The 20,585-nt window shown below is 37.2% G+C and overlaps 1 protein-coding gene across 2 annotated transcripts in view; it reads right to left on the bottom strand.

Annotated features, from left to right (window-relative positions):
• LONP2 (lon peptidase 2, peroxisomal) overlaps window positions 1–20,585 on the bottom strand; it is an 84,162-nt gene that overhangs the window by 33,832 nt on the left and 29,745 nt on the right. For both annotated transcript variants that reach the window (XM_065925273.1, XM_065925274.1), the window contains exons 8-11: window positions 18,582–18,723; window positions 6,121–6,271; window positions 3,932–4,058; window positions 382–515 (exon numbers count right to left, since the gene is read on the bottom strand). In XM_065925273.1, the coding sequence (XP_065781345.1) occupies window positions 382–515; window positions 3,932–4,058; window positions 6,121–6,271; window positions 18,582–18,723 (554 nt within the window). The remainder of the gene's footprint in view (window positions 1–381; window positions 516–3,931; window positions 4,059–6,120; window positions 6,272–18,581; window positions 18,724–20,585) is intronic.

Genomic DNA, 20,585 nt, shown 5'->3' with positions numbered 1-20,585 from the left:
CATTGCAGTACTTGGACAACTACGATTTTTTTTTTTCTTAACTGCTGTAGCCACTTTCTATGCTGTAAATACTGAAAGACTTAACAATCTGGATCAGAAAGAAACAAGTGAACACCAGAAGCCAAACATAAAGTGTACCATCATTACAAGCTGGAGAAATATATTCCTAAGTTACTACTCCCGCCAAAACTCTGCGCTCTTTGTAGACAAGAATCCTCTTGACACGTCAACCATTAAGTGTTACTTACACACGGGATGCCTTCACCAGTGGAGGAATATGTGCCATTGCTCCAAGGACCACCCCACACCATCCCTCCACATCCAGCTGTTGGCATTCACTTCTAGCCACCAAGCCTGTGGGCCCCACATTAAGGTCCCAACCTTCTCCCTCAGCCACGTCAGGACGGTCCAGCTTGGCTTCTCTGTGCTGTCCCTCCGCCACCTTCACAGCAACCGCTCGGCAAATGGCCCCCAGCTTCCTGTCCAAAGAGCGAACTCCTGCCTCTCTGGTGTACCTGTCATCAAAGAAAAAATATTTTAATTTTGGCTAAACACCACCTGTAAAAGCAGAATTAATGTGATTAACAACTATACTAAAGGAAGTGTACATTTAAAAGTTCATTACAGTTTCTTGAGTATTAACAGCCTCATCTTGAAAAATTCCTCAGTATTCTTATTTCTTAAAATATTCAGAAGTAATTCCAGCTACAACTTTCCCTTTTATATAGAGTATCTTGAACTATTACCCTATACTTAAAAATGAATTATTGGCTCTTCAATTTATAGCGCCAAAGTAAATTTGCAGCACATAAAATATCATTTACTGTTTGATATGTATAAAAGCTTTCTTATAATTTGTTGATTTAAGAAAATTCTGACAAATTTATTACATGTGAAATACTGCTGAAAGAATCAGAAAAACAGAATTTTTTCCTAACTAAAGCAAGAAATAATCTGAGACAGAATGGAGTCTTTACCTGGAACTGTGCTAATTATCCCATTCAGTGTATTTTCATTGTAGAGACCTTCTAAAGAAAGAAATATGCTAATGATGCAAGCAGTGTGATTCAGTGGAAAAGGTTCTTGATGTGGTTAAGCAGAGCTGTCTTAAAAGACTTCCATGTTAGACTCAAATTCCATAAGCCACTTCATAATCCTTTATACATTACATTCAATTTTGGCACCCAGCTTTGGGTGAGTTTGAACACACAACATCAGCTAGAGCATGCAGTTTTATCTGAAAAACTGCATCTGATTAGGCAGCCAAACACACAGTCAAGACTCTGGGAAAGCAGATTTTTTAAGTTCTGAGAAAAGACAAAATTCTTGGCTAAACACTATAAAGTAAAAAGTTTATTTCAATCAAAGGAATAGAAGGATATAGGAATAAAGTCCATATTATACACACACATGTAAGTTCAGTAAGAAAGAAAATAGGGAGGCACCTCAAAAATAAACCAACACGTAAAAACAAACAGTGTAGCTTCCTAGACAGCTATTTGATGAGCTCAGACAAAAAGATCTGGACAAAAGATAAAAGAGAAAGGTCTGAGGATGCTTTCAGAAGGATAGCGTGAACATGCAGAAATGGTACCAGGAAGTTCAGGATGAACTGGAGCTTGCCAAAAATAATAAGGACATCATCAACAACGAGATTTTTTTTTAGGTATTTAGAACAATAACAGGCTAGGAACTAAGGCAGACAGTATAATATTAACCTCGACTAGAGGAAAGTAGACGTATCAACCACTGGTTCAGTTTAGCATTTTTAAACCAAAAGAGGAAGAATCACCAGTGTAAGGAAGAATTGGTTAAAGTTTCCAACCCACAACTAGATGCTCGTGAAGCATCAGAGGACATAAAACTAATGCATTGGAAGCTAATCAAGATGAAAAAAAAAAATCAATTTGCTGCAATGGTAGCTGAAACTAACATGGATATTAAAATATATACAATTGTAAACTTCTACATTTGGACTTTAAAAAATTTAACCCTATAAATATGGAATGAGACAGATCAAGTGAATAAGAAATTCATATGAAAAAGAACTAAAGTGTCAGTAACTAAATTTACAAGAGACAAGAGGATAACCTAGAAAAGCTAGGACTCTGGAGATAGTCATAAAATAATAATAGTCAGAATAAGACGAGTGGTCCTTTTTTTTTAATTCCTTATTGCTGTTTAGTTGCTAAGTCATGTCCGACTCTTTGCGACCCCATGGCCTGCCAGGCTTTTCATTGTAGAGACCTGTCCATGGGATTTCCCAGGCAAGAATACTAGAGTGGGTTGCCATTTCCTTCCCCACAGTGGTCTTCTTATACTACGAGCTGTTTAGGCTATATCAGAAATACTGAGTTCTACTCTGGGTGTTTATTTTAAAAGAAACACTGACATCAGAGGAATCCTTCTGAAGAAGACTAATCAGGAAGGTGAAAAGTCTTGAAAGTGGGTCAAGACGAATGGTAAGGAGAATAGGAATATTTAGCCTGAAGAAGAAAACTAGATGACGTCTAAGACTCCTTCCTTCCCTCCTAAACATTACGGGTCTACGACTACAACACAGGAAAAAATGAAAAACCATGTCCTAATTTGGGTAACTTACTACATACCCAAAACTTGCCTGGAGTAGCAAATACCTGTGCTGTATCAATGAATAACAAAATTGCTCAGAGAAATTTCCTAATGTTTGCAGCTTTTAACAGCTGATGTTTTGACCTAACAAGTATATAAAAAAGAAACAGTTCTCCAAGCAACAACTGGCAAATACAAATGGCGATTACTCTTTGAGTTATTAGTATTTATATCCAGATAAGCTATGAATGGATATTTTTCTCTATATTCATATTTTACAGATGGGGAAGCGATCAAAAAAGGTTAAGTAAGTTACTTGTTGAAAAGTTACCCAGAAACATCAGGCGAATTATCTGGAATAATGATATTTTTGGAAGACTCTGGCCCAGAAATCACCTACTTTATTTCCCCTGGCATTATCCACATAGTAAATCACAAGTTAAGAAAAGGAACTCCCAGGTCAAATTGAGTCTTACTGTTTCATAAGTAAATTTAAACAGACTTCCAAATACACTTCCATAAGAAGGCTGGATTAGATCAAAAAGCAGACCGACTAGCCAAGCTCTAAGTCAAAGTTCAAAACAGAGGGAGGAAAAAAAAAAAACACAGAGAGAGACTTCACTTCTCTTGAAAAAACTGCGGTTACTGGGATGGGGCTGCCTGAGGAGTCCTGGCAGCCTGACACTATTTGCCAGATGATGCAACAGACCTGCAATGCTGAGCCAGGAAAACTGTGAGAGGCTATTGTAGATAGAAATTCTCAACAGGATATATTTTCCATTCAAACATGCAATCCATAAATTAGACTCAACAGTACTCAACTCAGATAATGTATGTGCTGCTTGCTACACGCTTAACTACTTGGTAGCTAACTTGGGAAAATACCTTCTCTGTTGTTCTGGCATTAATTCTGAAGATAAAAACACTAAGGATTTTTAAAAATCTCTCAAAGAGAGGAAAAGAAAATCTGAACAACTTATAATAGATGTCCGAAAGGATCATCTCACTTCTTAGGAGACTTCAACTTTCAAGGTTCTAGGATATAAAAAGGTGTCTCTGTATTTTCCATGTATTTGGTTGCTAATTTACCAAATTAATCCCTTACATTGCTACTGTAGAAAAGCTGAGATTCTGACTCCACTAAAGTCCTTAGTTAGCTATGAAGATACTTTAAAAGCTTTCCCTGTGAATTTCTGCCTGTAATTCTGTGAATTACACAGAGTCCTGTGTAAATCAACAGTTACGGAAATGCTTGCTGGGAATCTGCTGGAGAGGGAAATGGATGCTGTGAGTCGCCGGTGAAATAGGAATCTCCTTTTCAGATCTGAACGTTACTGAAGCCCCAGGATGGCTGACTAACCTGGTGATGATGTCAAGAGTAGTAACCTGAGGGATCTGAATCTGCTGAGGAGTCAGCCCATGCTGTTCCAGCTGCTTAGGGATCAAGTGCCTGTGGGCAATCTCTATCTTCTCCTCTTGTGTATACCCTGGAAAAGAAGTCATCGTGCTTTATGATTATTCACATGGCTTCCACAGTGCCAGGCTTCATTAATAAATCCAACACAGGTGCAATGCTCTTGGATTTAAAATGAATTTAAGTATGACTTTGACTAAGATTAGAATAAATTAATCTAATTGCCAATCAATAACTGCTAAAATTTCCAACTTTTTCACAAACAAAACACATACTTACTAAATAAGCACAGTGTTTGAAAGTTTTTTGATTAAAATGGTATCTCTCTTAAAGAGAAAAAAATAATCTCACTTTCATTTAGATGAAGATTTAATTTAAATCTCCTCCTTAATTTAAATGCAAGTTTTACTTTATTATTTGAAAGGAAAATAAAGCCATCCTTTTTCTTTAGCATAATTTGCTGCGTAATTGAAAAAAACTTACAACAGTAACAACAGAGGCTTCTATTAAGACTTCCAGGGAAGAGCTGCAAAGGGGTTATTTCCAGAAGTCCAATTGTAAGTTTTAGCAACAAACAAAACAGAAACTAAGATGTCCCTATAAGAGTTTTTTCCTTACATGTTGGAATTACACTGATAATTTATTTATTTAAAATACTTTATGGTCTTATCTACTTAAAAGTCACAATAAGTACAAATTTACTTTAAGTCCTGTAAGATGAGTGTCCCCTATAAAGATTGCCCCCTTTCCATTTACCAAGCAAAAATTAAAAAGATGAATCGACAAGGATTCTCTCTTTTGAGTATAAAAAGGAGATTAAAAAACACCAGAAGAGCTAAAAGATAAAATAACCAAACCTGCAGAAGAAGGTGGCATCAATGTCCACCTCTGCAGCAGCTGTCCTGATTATATCACTTCATGTTAATAAATCTTATGGATTTTTGCCTTAATTTGAAGTTTCCATGCAACTGGGTCTCATTACTTATTTATTTTAGTCTTATAAATAAGCACAAAGTAATTTTAAAATACTCTACCATATTTTAAAACTACAGGATCCTGCAGGGTTCAAGATAACTAAAAAATCAAATTATCACTTACTTGAGGGTAAAAATATATTTCATTTTAATATGAAATATATATTCAGATTATATTTATTTTTATCTATTTTTATTTTAAAAGATACCCTCTGACATTTGATCTTTTCTAGGGAGAAGTGATTCTGAACAATTTAAATAAGGTGAAAACACTGGGATTTATTTAGTGTTAGTAACTAAAGGGGCTTCCCAGGTAGCAGCAGTGGAAAAGAATCCACCTGCCAAAGCAGGAAACACAAGAGACACGGGTTCTATCCCTGGGTCAGGAAGATCCCCTGGAGTAGGAAATGGCACCCCACTCCAGTATTCTTGCCTGGAAAATTCCATGGGCAAAGGAGCCTGGTGGGCTACAGTCCATGGAGCCACAAAAAGTGACATGACTGAGTGACTAAACACACAGAGAACTAAAGAACTTTCTTAAAAACACAGCCCTGTGAAGGAGAAGACATGGTTAAAAAAAAAAAGTGTATAAGTACTTGACAGAGTCACTAAAAAAAAGAATTTGAAAGCACTCTATAATTTTATACAAAAATGAGGCCAGATGTAATAAAGAGAAAGTTTTAGGATCTACTTCCTAATGAGAATAAATGATTAGATTTTCTAAGAGATAGTAAAAACTTCCAAATCTGATAGACAGGAAGCTGCATTGGCAATGAGAAGATCTATTTTTGGTTTTTAGACACATACTTTGAAAAAAAAGGTAAACTATTTTATCTATAATTTTAGAAATTGCTTCAAAGAATATCTTATTTTCCATAAAAATAATCAGTTTTTAAAGCTAAGTTGAATCTGAGTGTTACAGAACATACAATGTATATTATATAGAGCATAAACATACTCTTATCTGTCATGCTTATTTTATAGATGTTGAATCTATATAAAAGCTTGTTTATACGCCAGATTAACTTCTGATCAACACTGGCAAATCAACTTTTTACTCAAAATTCTATAGCTCAACCAGTTTTAAAGAATTCTGCTCAGAAAAGCAACAAATAGCCTTTTACTTAACAAAGTAATGACTTCTGTTTACAAATCAAGTACCTGGCACCTGAATGATCTCCATTCTGTCCAACAAGGCAGGTGGAATAGTAGCAGTGGTGTTGGCAGTAGCAATAAAAAGAACTTGGGAAAGGTCAAAGGCCACATTTAGATAATGATCTGTGAAGTTATGGTTTTGTTCAGGATCCAACACCTGTGGGAGAACAATAAACAGATGCAGTAGTTCCAACAGAAAACCATATAAATAAATCAATCAACGTAATACACCACATTAACAAATTGGAAGATAAAAACCATATGATTATCTCAATAGATGCAGAGAAAGCCTTTGACAAAATTCAACACTCATTTATGATTAAAACTCTCCAGAAAGCAGGAATAGAAGGAACATACCTCAACATAATAAAAGCTATATATGACAAACCCACAGCAAGCATCACCCTCAATGGTGAAAAATTGAAAGCATTTCCTCTGAAATCAGGAACAAGACAAGGATGCCCACTCTCACCACTACTATTCAACATAGTGTTGGAAGTTTTGGCCACAGCAATCAGAGCAGAAAAAGACGTAAAAGGAATCCAGATAGGAAAAGAAGAAGTGAAACTCTCGCTGTTTGCAGATGACATGATCCTCTACATAGAAAACCCTAAAGACTCGTCCAGAAAATTACTAGAGCTAATCAATGAATATAGTAAAGTTGCAGGATATAAAATTAACACACAGAAATCCCTTGCATTCCTATACACTAACAATGAAAAAACAGAAAGAGAAATTAAGGAAACAATACCATTCACCATTGCAACAAAAAGAATAAAATACTTAGGAGTATATCTACCTAAAGAAACAAAAGACCTATACACAGAAAACTATAAAACATTGATGAAAGAAATCAAAGAGGACACAAACAGATGGAGAAACATACTGTGTTCATGGATTGGAAGAATCAATATTGTCAAAATGGCTATTCTACCCAAAGCAATCTATAGATTCAATGCAATCCCTATCAAGTTACCAACGGTATTTTTCACAGAACTAGAACAAATAATTTCACAATTTGTATGGAAATACAAAAAAACCTCGAATAGCCAAAGTAATCTTGAGAAAGAAGAATGGAACTGGAGGAATCAACCTGCCTGACTTCAGACTCTACTACAAAGCCACAGTCATCAAGACAGTATGGTACTGGCACAAAGACAGAAATATAGATCAATGCAACAGAATAGAAAGCCCAGAGATAAGTCCACGAACCTATGGACACCTTATCTTTGACAAAGGAGGCAAGGATATACAATGGAAAAAAGACAATCTCTTTAACAAGTGATGCTGGGAAAACTGGTCAACCACTTGTAAAAGAATGAAACTAGAACACTTTCTAACACCATACACAAAAATAAACTCAAAATGGATTAAAGATCTAAATGTAAGACCAGAAACTATAAAACTCCTAGAGGAGAACATAGGCAAAACACTCTCTGACATAAATCACAGCAAGATCTTCTATGACCCACCTCCCAGAATATTGGAAATAAAAGCAAAAATAAACAAATGGGACCTAATGAAAATTAAAAGCTTTTGCACAACAAAGGAAACTATAAGTAAGGTGAAAAGACAGCCCTCAGATTGGGAGAAAATAATAGCAAATGAGGAAACAGACAAAGGATTAATCTCAAAAATATACAAGCAACTCCTGAAGCTCAATTCCAGAAAAATAAATGACCCAATCAAAAAATGGGCCAAAGATCTAAACAGACATTTCTCCAAAGAAGACATACAGATGGCTAACAAACACATGAAAAGATGCTCCACATCGCTCATTATCAGAGAAATGCAAATCAAAACCACAATGAGGTACCATTACACGCCAGTCAGGATGGCTGCTATCCAAAAGTCTACAAGCAATAAATGCTGGAGAGGGTGTGGAGAAAAGGGAACCCTCTTACACTGTTGGTGGGAATGCAAACTAGTACAGCCGCTATGGAAAACAGTGTGGAGATTTCTTAAAAAACTGGAAATAGAACTACCACATGACCCAGCAATCCCACTTCTGGGCATACACACTGAGGAAACCAGATCTGAAAGAGACACGTGCACCCCAGTGTTCATCGCAGCACTGTTTATAATAGCCAGGACATGGAAGCAACCTAGATGCCCATCAGCAGATGAATGGATAAGGAAGCTGTGGTACATATACACCATGGAATATTACTCAGCCATTAAAAAGAATTCATTTGAATCAGTTCTAATGAGATGGATGAAACTGGAGCCCATTATACAGAGTGAAATAAGCCAGAAAGATAAAGAACATTACAGCATACTAACACATATATATGGAATTTAGAAAGATGGTAACCATGGCCCTATATGCAGGGCAGAAGAAGAGACGCAGAAGTAAGACCAGACTTTTGAACTCTGTGGGAGAAGGTGAGGGTGGGATGTTTTGAAAGAACAGCATGTATGTTATCTGTGGTGAAACAGACCACCAGCCCAGGTGGGAGGCATGAGTCAAGTGCTTGGACCTGGTGGGCTGGGAAGACCCAGAGGAATCGGGTGGAGAGGGAGGTGGGATGGGGGACCGGGATGGGGAATACGTGTAACTCTATGGCTGATTCATGTCAATGTATGACAAAACCCACTGAAAAATAAAAAAGAAAAAAAAAAGAAAACCATATAAATTAAAACACACATGATGATATTTCTGCTCAACACAGTTAGTTTGGGAAATATGGGGATAACATTAAAAATGGGAAACATGCTCAATGTTAAAATTCTTTTAAACACATAAAAGCACAAAGAAGCAAAAATTAACCATTCAAACTTTGTTCTTAAATCTATTAATGACTCACTATCTGGCCACAAATAAGTTACCAATCCCGCAAAACCAGTTTACCTCCGGGTAACACACCCTCTCTTAACTGCGATGAGAATGTAAAGTAAATGTGTATGGTATTTTGAAATTCTAAGGTAGTAGGTAAAATAATAATTAGTATATTCCTCCTCAAACATTATCAGAAAGTCTTTAAAAGTTTTTTTTTTTTGCTCATCATGGTAAGGAGGATCTCGTTCCCTGATCAGGAATTGAACCCATGCCCTCTACAGTTGGAAACACGGAGTCCTAAAGACTGAACTGCCAGGGAATTTTCCTGATGGTTTTTTGTTTGTTTTTTTTCCTGATGGTTTTTTAAAAAGCAAAATCTTTGTTTATAATGAGCAAAATATTACTATCCCTTGAAGGTATTTTAATTGAATAAATTAGATATTTACTAATTAGATTCTTAAAATGTTGAATAGCTGTATATTAAGGAGACTATATCTTCTCAGATCACTGCTCAAATGCTCCAAGTTGTAGGCAATCACAGGAAAGAGGCCTACACTGGACTTTAAAGGCAACACATGGCTTCCATGTTCTAACCTTCAACATCTTAACGCTTTCACTTAGACTGAATTAGTACAGATATAAATAGGGTTAACATGCACAGTCAAAAAGGAAGCAAAATGAGTTAAATACTTAATCAATCACAATCTTACTATATATTTCCTTGCTTCTGATTCCCTTTCTAAAGTTTTACTTATTTTTAAACATATCCACAAGTTAGTCTTAATTCAAAGCCCTTTTCTTGAAGACTCTTGAATTTTGTTAAATATTCACTGTTATTGGTAACTCAATGTGTATCTAGAATATAATTCCCACAAAGTTCTACTATTTATATTTTCACAAGACTTAAAATAATGTTTAATGTTATAAAAATGTTACTTACAAGTCAAAGACAATTCTAATTATGTTCAGTCTAAACTGGCCAAGTGTAACATTACTGTCTACCAATGATCTGAAAATTAAAATTGCTCATCCATATATGGCAATCTCAGTTAAACTGATTGTCTAGTTAAGTAAAAAATCTCTCATTTAATGGCTGTAATTAAATTTAATACATACATGTTGGATATGTTGCCATCCAAGAGAAATAATTTTTTTCCCTTAAAATTTTAAGACACTGAGTTTGTTAAAAAGTAGGAAAATTAATAAAGCAATGTTTTCTGGATTATGAATGAGGTCTTTTTAAAGTGTATTACTGGACACCTCGGTCAGGAGGAGAGAAAATCAGTGATACTCAATTTGTGTACCTCCATCTTTTATTTAGGAAAATTTAAAAAAAAAATGTAGAGTTTGAACAACATCAAAAATAATAATGATCATTAGAATGCCAGATAAGAAGCGTTTCTGGGAACCATTACTCAGATGAAACCTTAAGGTAAACTGTTAAATCCAGGGAGTGACACATTTTACAGTGAGAACTTTTCAGCTATCAAACTTCTGCTTCTTCCCCAAGCCTTAGAGTGAGGGCTTCCATGGCCCAACTCACTCACATAAAGGAGCAGATTTCAGAAATGACCAGAGCTGTTTTCTCTCTTCTCATTAAAAGTTATCTCTGTAATTCCTACCTATGCAGAATGACTGGGAATGGAAACAGCTGTGATATGACATTTTATTCTCAGGGATGTGAAGTCATATCCCTGACATAGTGGGATTAAACTATGCGAAGGGGTGTATGCTGAGAACTGTTCTTCAGTAACTGTTTCTGGTAAGAGAAGAACTACAGATAAATTTGTAGGTAACCCAGGAATATACTCCACATATTATACATGATGAGGTAACTATCATCTCTAAGTATGATATTAATAGTATGGTGATACTTTTTAAAAGTCTGTATCTTTTAGGGGTAGATGCTAAAATATTTATGAAAAGATATGATGTCTGGAATTTGATTCAACATAAGTAAGAATGGGATGAAGGAGCATGGGTAGGAACAGACAAAACAAGATTGGCCATGAGGGACTTCCCTAGCAATCCAGTGCAGGGGTCACAGGTTCAATCCCTGGTTGGGGAACGATCCCACATGCTGTGGGGCAACTAAGCAATGCAACTACTGAGCCCGCACACTCTGGAGCCCAAGTGAGCCTGCACGTCACAACCAGAGAACCTTCGTGCCACAACAAAGACCCAGCACAGTCAAAAAACCATGAGACAGCAATCGTTAAAAGCAAGTGACAAATTTCATGATTAATTATATTATTTTCTCAACTTCTGTTACGGTTGTATTTTTTCACAACAAAAGTTAAAAATAAAGTACAATAAAACAACTAAAATCAACTCTGGAAGCCACACACAAATACCATAGAAATTAAATCAGTGATAATGACAAAGTTGAGGAAAATGTCCAGAACATAGAAAACGAAGGCAGTAAGGCTATGTAGAGGAAAGATATGGAAAAAAATAACAATATTCAACTCATACCTAATTAATGTAACTAAAGAAGAGGTCTTAGCAAATGTAAAATCAGATATAATTAAAGAAATAACCAAGAAAATATTCCAGAAGACTCAACACTACAGACTGAAAAGCCTCTTGTGCAATAATAAATGACAGAACGTTATTAGGGTAACACCTACAGAATTTTCAAGCATAATTATGACTTTTGTGTAGTAAAATACAATAGAATACATGTAGCAACACATAGGATACAATGGGTAACAAAGTGAATACCTGTGAGCCCACTATCCAATTGTGACTACATCTATATTTTGTGTCTAGATCAGGGGTCACCAAAGTGGAATATTTAGAAAAATCCCCTGAAGTGCAAGTAGAAAATATGAGTACATATATTCATCTTTATGTATCTATAAATACCAGAAAGAAATTAGTTTTTAAAATATTTACTACAAGAAGTAATGTCCTCACTTGGAATACGCATCACACACAAATGAGATATTCTAAGAGAAGAGTAGAAATCACATAACATAATGGGCTGATGTGGGGCCCTCACTCATCTGCTTTAATTGTGATGATAGTACAACTACAGTCCATGTTTGCCTGCTTCAGCATTTTTATAGAATACAAATGGATGAACGCAGTGTTTAAAAAGATTTCTGCAACATATCATTAAAGATAATAGAGGCAAAAATGTGAACAGTAAGAAAATAATAGGAGTTAACACTTATTTCTGGAATAAGCTTTGACAGCCACAGTACAAAATAAAATAAAAACAATTACCTAATTAAAAAGCATCGTTTTCACCAAACATAACTGCTTAACCTTTAAAAACATATTCTGTATGGGCTGCACGTATGAATATCTAACATTAGTACAATGGCACATATATGTTATGTTTCCGTTGCATATTTATCTTTAGTTATAGACTGACTTGTATCCCCTCAATGTATAATTGGAAAAAGGATCTTTAAGGAGGTAATTGAGGTTAGAAAAGGCCATTAAGGGTGGGTCTCTTACCCGATATAACTGGTGTCTTTGTAAGTGAGAGAAAGAGACGAGGGATGCATGAGCACAGAGAAAAGGTCATCTGAGAACACAGTGAGAAGGTGGCACAAGTCAGAGACCTCGGGAAAAATTAAACCTGCCGACACCTTGATTTTAGACTTCAAGCTTTCAGAACTGTGAGAAAATAAATGTTTGCTTTTTTTTTTTTTTTAAATAAATCCAGTGTGTGGTATTTTGTTATGGCAGCTTTAGCACATTTTGTTGTTGTTCAGTAGTGAAGTGGTGCCTGACTCTTTGCAACTGCATGGACTGCAGCATGCCAGCGTTCCCTGTCCTTCACTATCTCCCTGAGTTTGCTCAAGCTCTTGTTCATTGAGTTGGTGATGCCATCCAACCATCTCACCCCCTGTCATCCCCTTCTCTTTCAGCCTTCCTTCTTTCTCACCATCAGGGTCTTCTCCAATGAGCTGGCTCTTCATCAAAGTATTGACACTTCAGTTTCAGCACCAGTCCTTCCAATGGATATTCAGGGTTGATTTCCTTTAGGATTGACTGGTTTAATCTCCTTGCAGTGCAAGGGACTCTCGAGTCTTATCCAGAAACACAATTTGAAAGTATCAATTCTTTGGCACTTGGCCTTCTTTATGTTCCAGCTCTCATTATCTGTACCTGACTACCGGAAAAACCATAGTTCTGACTACATGGACCTTTGTTAGTAAACTGATATCTCTGCTTTTTAATAAGCTGTCTAGGTTTGTCATAGCTTTTCTTCCAAAAAGCAAGCACCTTTTAATCTAATGGCTACAGTCAACATCTGCAGTGATTTTGGAGCTCCAGAAAATAAAATCTGTCACTGTTTCCACTTTTTCCCCTTCTGTTTGCCATGAAGTGATGGGGCTCGATGCCATAATCTTAGTTTTTGAATGCTGAGTTTTAAGCCACGTTTTTCTCTCTCCTCTTTCACCCTCATCAAGAGGCTCTTTCGTTCCTCTTCACATTCTGCCATTAGAGGGGTATCATCTGCATATCTAAGATTCTTGATATTTCTCCTGACAATCTTGATTCCAGCTTAAGATTCATCCAGCCCAGCATTTCTCACAATGTACCCTGCATGTAAGTTATATAGGCAAGGTTATATACAGCAGTTATATATACAGGTTATATAGGCAGTAAGTTATACACAGCCTTTTTGCATTACTTTCCCAATTTTGAATCACACAGTTGTTCCACATCCAGTTCTGTTGCTTTTTGACTTGAAAACAGTTTTTTCAGGAAACGGTTAAGGTGGTCCGATACTTCCATCTCTTTAAGAATTTTCCATAGTTTGTTGTGATCCACATGGTCAAAGGATTTCGCGTAGACAATGAAGCAGATGGATTATATTCTCTGCAGCCAAAGATGGAGAAGCTCTATACAGTCAGCAAAAACAAGATGGGGAGCTGACTGTGGCTCAGAACATGAGTTCCTCATTGTAAAATTCAGGCTTAAGTTGAAGAAAGTAGAGAAAACCACTCAGTCATTCAGTTATGACCTAAATCAAATCTGTTATGGTTATACAGTGGAGGTGATAAATAGATTCAAGGGATTAGGTCTGGTAGACAGAATGAATGAAGAAGTATGGACAGAAGTTTGTAGCCTTGTACAGGAGGCAGTGACCAAAACATCCCAAAGAAAAAGAAATCCAAAAAGGCAAAGTGATTGTCTGAGGAGGTTTTACAAATAGCTGAGGAAAATAGAGAAGTGAAAGGCAAGGGAGAAAGGAAAAGATAAACTGAACTGAATGCAGAGTTCCAGAGAATAGCAAAGAGAGATAAGAAGGCCATCTTAAATGAACAATGCAAAGAAATAGCGGAAGACAACAGAATGGGAAAGACTAGAGACCTCTTCAAGAAAATTGGAGATATTAAGGGAATGTTTCATGCGAGGGTGGACACGATAAAGGACAGAAACAGTAAGGACCTAACAGAAGCAAAAGAGATTGAGAAAAGGTGGCAAGAATACACCAAAGAACTATACAAAAAAGATCGTAATGGCCCAGGTAACCACAGTGGTGTGGTCACTCATTTAGAGCCAGACATCCTGGAGTGTAGTCAACTGGGCATTAAGAAGCATTACTATGAACAGTTAGTGGAGGTGACAGAATTCCAGCTGAGCTATTTCAAATCCTAAAGGTTGATGTAGTTAAAGTGCTGCACTAAATAAATAAATAATATAATAAATAAATAATAAAGTGTCAGCAAATTTGGAAAATTCAGCAGTGGCCAGAGGACTGGAAAGACCAGTTTTTATTTTAATCCCAAAGAAGGGCAATGCCAAAGAATGTTCAAACTACCATACAATGGCGTTCATTTGGCATACTAGCAAGGTTATGCTCAGAATCCTTTAAGCTAGGCTTCAGTAGTACATGAACCAAGAACTTCCAGATGTATAAGCTGGGTTTAGAGAAGACAAAGGAACCAGAGATCACATTGCCAACACTTGGATCATGGAGAAGGTAAGGGGATTCCAGAAAAACATCTACTTCTGCTTTACAGTTTACAAAGTGTTTTTACATGTATTCTTCTTGCTTCAATATGCTGCGAGGCATGAGAAATTCTTATCCAGGACTTGGGCAGGTGGGGAGGAGGATGTCAGGGACCAAGACCCTTGGTTCTTCCACATCTGCATCTTGCTTCACTCTACAGCACCACAGTCAATAAGGAACTGATGCTATTAGTCACTAAATCTCAGACATAAGCATGCAACCCAGGGTGGCACTTGCTTAAAGGTATCATTTGAGGTTTTTGTACTTTCACTTTAGAATATTAATAAATCAATTGCCAAAAGAGTGACTATCAAGTTCTATGTCAGAAAATATCAATATGTCAGCTACTTGTCACCAAACATCAACAAACATTACTGAATCGCCACAAAGCACTAGGAGAACACTTAAAATATACAGTCAAACAAACATACGGGGGCTTATTCCTCTCCTCCTACTACTTGTGAAGCTGTCTTTGGTGGACTTGTTTCACAACTCCCACAGACAGTCTGTTGGGAAATCTAACTATCAGGGAATCCTCCTTAAGTTCTTTTCAACAAGGTAACAGTGTGTGTCTAATGAGAGAATCTGTAATATTATCTGAAAAATGCCCGAATTAAAGTCTTCAAGTCTAAAGTCAGCATCTAAGAAACAACTAAAATATTATATAATGTTCATTATTCTATCATTCACAGTACTGATTAGTAAACTAGTTACTGAGACAAAGGAGAATGTCTTTGAATAAAAACAAGCAAAACCAAACCAAATAGAACTCTTATCTCCAAACCCTGGGGCTTTTAAAGTGAGGTAACTATGCTTTTTATTGTCCAAAGAGGCCCCACTTCTAAGACTAAAAGAGAATGCAATTAAGAATTAGGCATAACCAGGAGTACCCCATGCAAAACAGAATGTATGGTCTCCCTGCTTGTAAGGCACGTCCCAGTCTATCCTGCCCTCAGGAGATTACAACAACAGAGAAGAATCAAGAAACCAGAGGGAACGCAAAGCAAGGAAATAAACAAGGAAAAAAAAAACTTTCACAAAGCAAGTTTTCCCTCAGTTTTAAACACCAATTTGAGTATTAACATTATTTTACATAAACCAGGGTAAAGAGTGGGGCAGAAGTGGTAAAATACGGAGGATGGTTAAAGTAAACGTATGAGGCAGTCAGACACCAGATCCCTTCCCCTGCCCCAGTGAAGCACTGGGACTTCCTTAAGGACGTAAATCAGCAGGTCCCTGCGCAGCTGGCACGGCAGAGCCGAGTACAGTACACACCCTACTGAGAACAACAACTCAGGTAGTGCATACATCCGGGATGCTGCAAGCTTCCCTTACTTGGCTCCCAGAGGTTGGCAGCTGGGCCTTCGTCCTCAAGCCAAGAGATGTGAAGAGTCTTCCCTAAGAAATCTGACCAGCCTCAGAAAAAGACCTCAAGTTATTGACACATGAGGTTCCCAAATGAAATATATTATCAGATGACCTACCCTGAAAATTGTCATCAATAAACCCTCTCTCACATGCTTCTAGCTTCCAATCAGCTTTTTACAATCCTATTAAATATGAATGGAGTTTCCCTGGTGGCTCAGTGGTAAAAAATCCACCTGCCAAGCAGCAGATGCAGGTTCAATCTCTGGGTTGGGATGATCCCCTGGAGAAGGAAATGGTAACCAATTCCAGTATTCTTGCCTGGAAAATCCCGTGGACAGAGGAGCCTGGTGGGCTAAAGTCCACGGGGTTGCCAAGAGTTGGACAGGACTTAGCAACCAACCAATCAACTAATTATATATGAACAGACAAAACTGTCAGACATCTAATGAAAGACTCTAATGTAAAAGACAGAGACCAGAAAAAATATATATAATTAATAGACAAATGCAGCTTTAGAGCAAAGAAAGAAAAAAATTTCTTAATCTATTAGTATTTTTCTCACAGAGATAAAAGGACATTTTACAACTATGTAACAAGAGCTAGATACTACAAAAAGAGCATGCAGAGAAGTTAAAAAAAGGGGGGTTCTCTGATATGACTAACTCAGAGAAGGATTAAAAGATAAAGCTGAGGAAGTCTTCAGAGGAAGTAGAGAAAAACATAAAAAAGGTGAGTAATAGGAGAGATAAGAAAATTAAAGATCTAACATCAAATTTATAGGAGTTCCCCAAAAATGAAGGAGAAGAATCAACAAAAAGATTCAAGAAAATTTTATAGAAACACAAGGAGAGGATTTTCCAATACAAAGAGTTTTCAAAGCGTCAGCAAAAATGGACACAAAGAGACTTAAGCCATGGCAGTTAATCTTCAGAACACTGGGATATACTGGAGATCTGAAAAGTTTTCAGAGTAAAACAAGTCACAAAAGACAGAACCACAACAGCTTTGTTTCAACAACAGCAACAGTGAAAACTGGAAAACAAAGGAGAAATGTCTTTAAAATTTTGCAGGAAAATTATTTCCACCTGGAATTCTGTACCCAGTCAAACTACCGATCAAGTATGAGGGAACCATAAAGACATTTTCTGACATTCACAGTTGAAAAATGTTTGACTTCAGGCTTTCTCAGGAAGCTACTGAGGGACTAACACTGCGACAGTGAGAGAATAAATCAAAAAAGAGGAAGACATGGACTACAGAAATCAGGAAACCCAACGTGAGAGAGGTAAAGAGTGACCCTCAGACCACAGCTCTGTGCCCAGGATGGGAACAACCAGTTTAGACTGGAGGTTTACGGAAGACAAAATCGATAAAACACAAAGTGTTTGAAAGTCTCCCAATAAGAATTAGATAGTTGGTGAAAGTAAACAAAAGAAACAAGACAATCATTAACTTCAAAAAGATTTTTAAAAACACAGGAAAACACAAAGGAGAGAAAAAGAAGAGCAATCATGGTTCACATGGTTCAACTGTGAAAAGCACTTATCTAACTGTAATAGCGTAAACACTCAACAATGACTCAACAAAATCAGGATACAATTTACATTGGGAGATTAGAAGTATAAAAATGATATAGTAGGGGCAAAAGGTAGCAAGCAAGCAAACTCATCTCCTATAGAAAGGAATCCACAGACAATGCCCAAACCTCTAAAATCAAGAAAGCAATACAGCCACACTATTTCAAGAACGAACTAAAAGTCAGAGGGTCAAAGTGCAGAAAAGGAAATAAGGAACCCCAGGGAGGAGATTTGCTTGCTGTTTTTTCTAACAATCTTATAGAATTACTATTCTCTAAACAATAAGAAGGCAGAAAATTTTATTAAACTATACATATAACAAAAAAGGAAAAAAGCAACAAGAGGAATTACTAGAAAAAGAACAAAGAAAATCCCTAAGACATTTTAAATTATCACATGGCTTCAGATTTTAGTTTGTATCAAAGTATTTTTCCCACGTCAATGTATTGCATGCATGCGTGCTAAGTCGCTTCAGCCATGTCTGACTCTGCAACCCTATGGACTGTAGCCTGCCAGGCTCCTCTGTTCATGGGATTGTCCAGGTAAGAGTACTGGTGTGGGCCGCCATGCCCTCCTCCAGGGGTTCTTCCCGATCCAGGGATCGAACCCGAGCTTCTGATGTCTCCTGCATGGGCAGGTGGTTTCTTTACCACTATCACCACTTGGGAAGTCCACATGAATGTGTATGTTCCCTAAATATGATATTCTACTCTCACTCATACTCTTCCAGGGGGAATAAAGATGGAGATCTTCTAAATCTTACCTCAAGCAGAGCTGCCGCAGGATCACCCTGCAGACTTTTCCCTAGTTTGTCCACTTCATCTAAGAGGAACACTGGATTGTTTACCCCGACAGTCTTCAAGCCATTGATTATCCGGCCAGGCATGCTGCCAACATAGGTGCGCCTGCAGAAGGCAAGAAACAGATTAGCAACAGAGAGAAGGCAGGAGGCAGGCACAGTATTGCTTAGAAATCAAAATTCTGGGTCAGGAAAAAGCCATTTAGTTATCACAGGAATACAGTAAAGAGATACTATAAATTTTAAAAGCCCTGTGACACATCAAAGAGTTACTAGATTCAATTCTTATTTTCTATTTAATTCTGGCTGTAAATTACCCATGATAATGGAAGCACTGTATCTAATTTTTACCACTTAGTGAAACTGAAAAAAATTACACTTGAGTCACATAGTTACGATTCTTACACTTCTAAGATTCCAAAACATCCAGAGAGCCCTATGAATTTAATTCCCATATTTTTCATAGCTTTTCCGGGCACCCTTCTGGCACTTTCCAAACCCCAACATAACTGCCTTTTTACAGTCTGAAAAGGCTGAGTCAAGGCTGGCTAAAACGTTATCACCATATTCATGAAGGAAATTAGAATTGGTTCAAAGGGCCACTCAAAATACTTGCAGGCTCCACCCAAAAAAAGAGAAAAATTCCAACTTTTTTATTTTCACAGACAGTAATTTTTTACACATAGTAGTAGGAGGATCTGGGACCAACAGTATTTCTAGAAAAATTTCATTAATTCTGGCCTTTTGGATAAAACTGTGTTCACCCTCTATACACCAACTGGCATAACCAAGCTCAGCCAGACATTTAGCTGTGCATTTGAATGTTAGAGGCTGCTTTAACATATCTGAACAAAAATCATCTACATAACTGACAGATGCAGAGCATGACACAAAATAAAAATATATTTGTCAAACTAAAGACAGTGCCTTTATTACAAAGCCAGCAAAACTTTATTTCAAGCAGCAATTTCCCGATTTTAATTATAACCCTACGGCCTAGGCCATGAGAAAGCAAATGCTGTTTGTGAAGAGGCATGAAAGGGTGAGTGCCTGCAAGAAACAAACCAAGGACAAGCGGAACAGCGGCCGTATCTCATGATCTGCACAGAGCCGGCTCACGGAGCAATCCTGCCGCATGACTGGCATAAAGTAGGACACAGTAAATAGTGACCTTTGAAAAGACAAGAAAGCCTCAAGAATATCACAGGAATGCTTTTCATCTGGGGGAGTGACTGAGGCCCTGGAACCAGATATAATAAACACTGTCCGGTTATAATGAGGAATTAGCACATTCAAGACTTCAGAACAGGATACAGGAATGACAAGACTCATAAGTAATAAGTTCTCTGAAATTCTCTCTCTGGAGAACTGACAGATTTGTCAGCCTTCTGTGAATAAGCAGGGAAGGGAAATTAAAAAAAAAATAAAAAACACCTCAAAGCTCTAAGGGTCATTTCTTGCTGCATTAACTTCTTTTCCTTTCCTTACTGTTTTTGACAGGCAGATTTCAAAGCCAAGTCCTGACAATTCTAGACCTACAGTCATGGAGAGAAAATAATATTTTAGACAGCTGCCCTTTCTAAAGAAGCAGCAGAAATCTAAGTACTAGTCATAGTATACAAACCACTCCTCCTAGGCTTTCCACTGCTTCCCAGAACCTAGAAGATAAGGTCCGAACTCTTCAGTCTGGAATTCAAGGTTCTTCACAATCCAGTCCCCACCACCGGCTCTCCAACTACAATTGAGGTTCTATTAATACCCCTTACATGGTTTTTTTTTTTTTAAATCTTTGTTAATATGGTAAGTTCCTGCTCTTAATACCCTCCCCACCTATGTAAATCCCAGATATCTTGCTAAACTCTTCCTGACCACCTCTCACAAAGGAATCTTTCCAATAATGCAATGTCTGCAGCATATACTGGCCCTATAGTTCTCCTGATTCATACTTAAGACCTAGGTTTTATCCAT

Source organism: Muntiacus reevesi, chromosome 2 (genome assembly GCF_963930625.1).
Source record: "Muntiacus reevesi chromosome 2, mMunRee1.1, whole genome shotgun sequence".
In the NCBI taxonomy this organism is placed as follows: Eukaryota; Metazoa; Chordata; class Mammalia; order Artiodactyla; family Cervidae; genus Muntiacus; species Muntiacus reevesi.
This window is presented reverse-complemented; position numbering and strand designations above follow the sequence as displayed.